The following is a 5,668-nucleotide window of genomic DNA, read 5'->3' as shown; positions in this document are numbered from 1 at the left end:
GTTGATTAAAATACAATCACACAAAATCCTTTCAGAAGTCTTTATTGAAAATATTTTATTAAAAATTCTGCTACAAGGTTTCTGCTTAAAATAATCAAGTCAAATCAAAACGTATTTTGAAACGTTCTTCTTTGCAGCAAGGAATTTCATATGAAGGAAAGTTATGAATATATCTTAAAGAACAGGCAAGATAATAACAGTTTCAGAACAAAAAGAAGAACCATTCCAACTCAATACTGGGAGCACTGGTCTCTCCTCAGTGTCTCTGTGACTGCAGTCTGGGAGCCCTGGGTGGCCTCACAGGTCACAGAGCCCACCTTCCTCCACTGGTGTGCAGGGAGCCTCAGGGTGCTGCTCCAGCTGTAGAGGCCGTCCTTCTGCAGCACTACTTGGCTCTTTTCCTCCTCCCAGGTGAAGGTGTTAATGCTGCCCTCCACCTTCCAGGACAGACTCCAGTCTGAGGGGAAGCCCTTGTTGGCCAGACACATGAGGGTGGCCTTCCCCTGGTGCAGATCCTCACTGGAGGGGGGCAGCACTGTCACGGTGGGACGGGTATTACCTGGGAAACACCAATCAGGTTAGAGAAAAGAAATTATTGAGACATTTAACAGCAGAAACTGTAACAGTTTACATAAAGGAAGGTATTTTCTATGTTAAAATTTTCTGCCAGATGTCTTCATGCTTCACTGGTTTAATTTCCTTTTTAATAAAATCCAAATTTAAACAGATAGAACTATCAGACAATTTGATTGTAAAAGCTTAATTTTCCTCAGATTTAACAATAAAATAAGAACTTTCATTAGCTCATATTTACTGTGAATTTTTTTACATGCAGAAAACCTATTTTTAAGACAAAACTGATTTTATTTAGGCTATTAGTCCTGAAAGAAGAATGAAACCGATAGAAAAGGAATATCATAGCAACATTTGATCTGATTTTGTTAAATCTGTGAACCAAGAATAACATTATTCTACAAATAGCATCAGCTTTGTCTTTGTTCAATTTCAAATGTATATATTTATAAAGGAGCAACACAGTGGTAAATTACTGAGAGCAAAACATTAAAACAAAAATAACAATTTACAAAAATCTGATGTTTATTTTAAAAGCAACATTTCTAATAATTTGCACATTACTTAGTTATTATTTCAAATCAGTTTAAAATTTGTTTTTTTTGTTGAGATAAATAAATGCAAATATCTCATTCTGTTTGCTAAAGAAATAGAAAAAGGGTTTTCTAAAGAAAACACAATATATTAGAATTTGGCATAAAGTGTGAAGTTACTTCTGATATCCAGTCTAATTCCTCCACCACATGTCCGACATAGTAATATTAGCTCATCGAGCCGTTATGAAGAAACCTCTGCATGTAGAGACTAAAGACTAAGACTAAATTAAACCTACAAACCTAGGTTAAACTAATTTATCAAGCCAAACAGAATTTTTTTTTTTCAGCTCAATGCTAACTAATTATCCCCAGGGTAATTTTGACTATAAAATAACTACAGTTTTCAACAGCTGTCTTTGCAAAAAAAACAAAACATTTTTTTTTTCCAGTTTCTTTCAAACATTAGAACCAAATCCCTTAAACTAGCAGTTTCATATTTTACGTACCTCCAATATCCAGTCTGGTTCCTCCACCAAAAGTCCACCACAATGATACAAACTCATTGAGCCGTCGTACAAAAACCTCTGACTGTAGAGAGACACGGCTCTCTGACTCAGTTTGACTAAACTAAAATCTAGAAGCCAAAAACAACTAAAAAAGAAAATAACTTCCTCCTTATAGAGATTATCGTAATTCTAATGGTGATGACAATTTTTTAAAAAATGAATTCTCAATATATTCTGTACTCTGTATCCCACTGCATCTTTTTCCATAAAACTAAAAACAAAGTTAGTGTTATTTAACCTTTCATTCAGAAAAGTTAAAAAAGGGAAAAAGAGGGATCTTAAAAAAGACAAAGCTTAAAATTTTACTTACTTCCAACCTCCAGTCTAGTTCCTCCACCGAACGTGTACCACAGTGAAACAAACTCATTGAGCCGTCGTACAAAAACCTCTGACTGTAGAGAGGAACGGCTCACCGACTTTAAACTAAACAAAATATCAGAACTACAAGTTTCTAGATGGTTAAGATAATAAACTCTGGCTCTTCTAAACTCTTCCAAAACAAGATTAGTCTTCCTCAAACTATTTACATTATCATATAATAATAATATGATATAATAATATGTTTACTGTATCTGTGAAGCTGTATAATATCTTGTATCAGCCTAGTTTTCATTAGAGTCAAGTGCAGCTTTTGAACTCACTACAGATTTGTTTCCCCCAGAATGGATAATTCCCACAAGATTGGAAATCGAAGAAATTGACTCAGAAATGCTCCATGCTGGAAGGATACTGATAGATGGTGTTACATAGAAACAGCATTATGTGGGACATTACCAAGTCTTTTATTTGTTATTTCTTTACTATGGCTTTTTCAGTTGCTGGAGCTTGTTACAGAGGCATTAAATGGTAAATCTGTACAAATTAGACAAATGCAAAGTTCAGGGTAAGTAAACAGGGTAGTTTTATCTGCTTGCATTTGCTTATATGACTTAGACTTAGCCAAACCTTATGGTGATTTTGTATACATAGAGTGTACGGAGTGCACAGAGTACACTTCATAATGATGGGAGTCAATGCAACATGCGGCTAGTCATTAAGTGAGGTGACATGGGGAGGTGACATAGTTTGTGATTAATTAGTCTGTGGTGATAATTCCCCTTCTTGATCCTCTGGATTTACTCTGGTTTTATTCATAGAGAGAAACATTTTGGGATGGTACAAAAACACAAAGTCCAAGACCAAGATGTATTTAATAAACTGTTTCTAAAAGGCAGATCTAAACATGGAAGAGCACTGAGCTTAGACTTTGTCTCAAAAATCTATCTTTTTACATTTTCAAACCCAAAGAACATTATCCAGAATGTGTTAATTAAAATTATTACATGAAATGGTTCTACTACAAGATTTCTGCTTGGAAGGTAACTAAATCAGTACAGAATTTATATTGAAGCATTTGATCTGGAAAGAACTATTTAATAATATTGAAACTTAAAAAGCAAAGAGGAACATTTTAGGTATTTAGCTGCTGATGACCTCCACCTTCCAGGACAGACTACAGTCTCAGGGGAAGACCTTGTTGGCTACAAATGTGAGGATGGCCTGGTTTTTTAGCAGAGCCCTCCCCATCATAATCTCACTGTCTTAATTTTATACTGGTCCATGGCCAATCCTGGCTAATTTGTTCTTAAGTAATAAAATGGCAAAAAATGATGCAGCAAAATGAAAACAATAGCAAGAAAAATAAATGATAAACAAGAATAACATGGAGAAACCTTTGTTGAAATACATGAAAAAACAAAATGTTTCTCATAGGACTGGTTAAGTTTTCTCTTTTTTCTTTTGTTTAGTTTTTTTTTTTTTTTTTTGGTTGTTTTTCCCATTTTAATGAGATAATCACATTTATGTTTTGTACAATTTCAATAAATACAATGAAAATAAAAACTAGGAAATGCATTATGTCATTCATCTTAGTAATGTAAAGTCTCTCTTGGAGTCATAGTATTTCCATAGAGCCACTTTGCATCAGCAGCTCCATGCTCCAGTGCTCTGGCAGAGTTTATAGTCCTGAGAGTTGAACTCTGGATGACTGACAGCTGTCCTTTATGACAACAGAAGACACAGAAATCCTCCTCATCTAAAACATGACTTTGATCTGCGTCCTCATCTGGACTCTCCTCTGCTGCTGCTTCACAGGTAAAGTCCAGAGAATCAAACTCCTCTCCTCTATGAACATCTGTCCCTCTGAAATGAAGCCGACAAACCATGAAGCTGCTTTATGTCTTTGTCTCTGTGTCCTCAGAGTCCAGAGGTCAGGTCACAGTGACTCAGCCTGCAGCAGTGAGAGCTGATCTGGGAGGATCTGTCACCATCAACTGTAGGACCAGTCAGAATGTCCGTGGCTCTAACTATTTAGCCTGGTACCAACAGAAAAATGAACAATCTCCCAAGCGGCTCATTTATTATGCTAGCTCTCGAGACTCCTGGACTCCAAGTCGTTTTACAGGCAGTGGATCAAACTCTGACTTCACTCTGACCATCAGTGGAGTTCAGGCTGAAGATGCTGGTATTTATTACTGTCAGAGTGATCATTACATCAACAGTCAGTATCTGTTCACACAGTGAAAAACAATCGTACAAAAACCTCCCTAAAGACAAAACAGAAACTCCTGCTGAATAAAAACAGACTCTAACACAGATCACTACACTCAGACACACATACAATCACTGATATATTTACACAATTAGTGCACATTGGAGTTTGTTTCTGGTTTTACAGAATTTGTTGAGGTTAGAATATTTGAATACACCGAAAAATGTGGTTTGTTTTTGAAGACCAAATCTGACCTAGGTTTGAAATTCAGTGTCACCATTTAGGAAAAATATGAAAGAAGTTAAGAACAAGATATGTCTTTCTTGGCTGAGGGCTATTCTCTTGTTCTTTTTGCATTTTCTTTAAACAATTATCAAATATATTTTCAGCTGGCCTTAGCTAGTCTGATGTTGTTCTAATGAAGGTGCAGAATTAAATGCCAGGTGATGTATTTTTAAGCATCTACAGAACATATAATTTAAACCTGCACAGGACAACCAGATGAAGTGTAAATTTGGCCACTCTAGGTGTCTTTTCTACATTAGATTTATACTCATCTGCCACTTCTACACCTTGCATCTTTGCTGTACAATTTCACGTGGATTGACCTTTAGATGTGTATTTATATTTATGTTATATTTCCAAATTACTCTTTTGATGGTCACAGATACAGATCAGCAGAAATGCAAATCAAAGGTATTATTTCATGTTCAAACCTGCTAGCAGAGTTGTCCTTCACCCTATGAACATTTGGACCAAAGTTAACAAAATATAATTTCATTGACTTTTGTTTGATCTGTATTTTAAATATATTTCCAGAATAAGTAGCCTTAAATCAAATCTAAAATAAACATTCAGTTTGAAAACTTCGGATAAAAACATAAATCTATGCATATCGAAAACAGTTTTTAAAAACAAAGCCGTCATCTGCCAGAGGTGTCAGGTAACGAAGTAAAAATCATTCATTACTGTACTGAAGTACACTTTTTAAGTATCTATACTTTTTATTTATTTTTCTACTTCTGACTTCTACTCATTATATTTTCACACAAGTATCTGTACTTTCTATTCCTTACAGTTTTAAAACAAACGTTACTAGTTACTTTTGGCTTCAGTTTAATGTTTATAAATATTTATTTAACGCCATCCAATGTAGATCATTGGTGCCATCCACATCTAGTGAAAACTAGTAAAATTGGATGAGTCATATAACGCAAACACTCATTGGTTAGCTATTCATCAAATTTGTGCTGACGCAAAAGGAAATCATCAGAAGCAAGCAGGTGTTCTTCAAACTGCAAATGTGAATTGTCTATGCCATGCAACAATGTAGGGTGCAAAAAAAGATGGTGAAATGTCTGAAAGGTCGGACACAGGGGAGAGCGTATCGGGAGATGGAGACGGAGACCAACAAGACCTCCCTCATCCTTGGCCCTATCTCAAAGAATTTTTCAAAATAGTCG

General features: G+C 35.4%; 2 gene segments (V, D, J or C); one reads left to right on the top strand and one right to left on the bottom strand.

Annotated features, from left to right (window-relative positions):
• Nucleotides 1–230: 230 nt before the first annotated feature.
• LOC119795087 lies at nt 231–3,241 on the bottom strand. The segment is given in 3 exon segments: nt 231–559; nt 1,986–2,067; nt 3,188–3,241. Coding segments are annotated over 3 exon segments (465 nt in total).
• Nucleotides 3,242–3,756: 515 nt separating this feature from the next.
• On the top strand, nt 3,757–4,237 carry LOC119795086. The segment is given in 2 exon segments: nt 3,757–3,808; nt 3,915–4,237. Coding segments are annotated over 2 exon segments (375 nt in total).
• The last annotated feature ends 1,431 nt before the right edge of the window (nt 4,238–5,668 follow it).

This window comes from Cyprinodon tularosa, unplaced genomic scaffold, assembly GCF_016077235.1.
Source record: "Cyprinodon tularosa strain WSP-4 unplaced genomic scaffold, ASM1607723v1 ctg5, whole genome shotgun sequence".
Lineage (NCBI taxonomy): Eukaryota > Metazoa > Chordata > Actinopteri > Cyprinodontiformes > Cyprinodontidae > Cyprinodon > Cyprinodon tularosa.
Note: the sequence above shows the minus strand (reverse complement) of the source record. Positions and strands in the feature narration are given on the sequence as shown.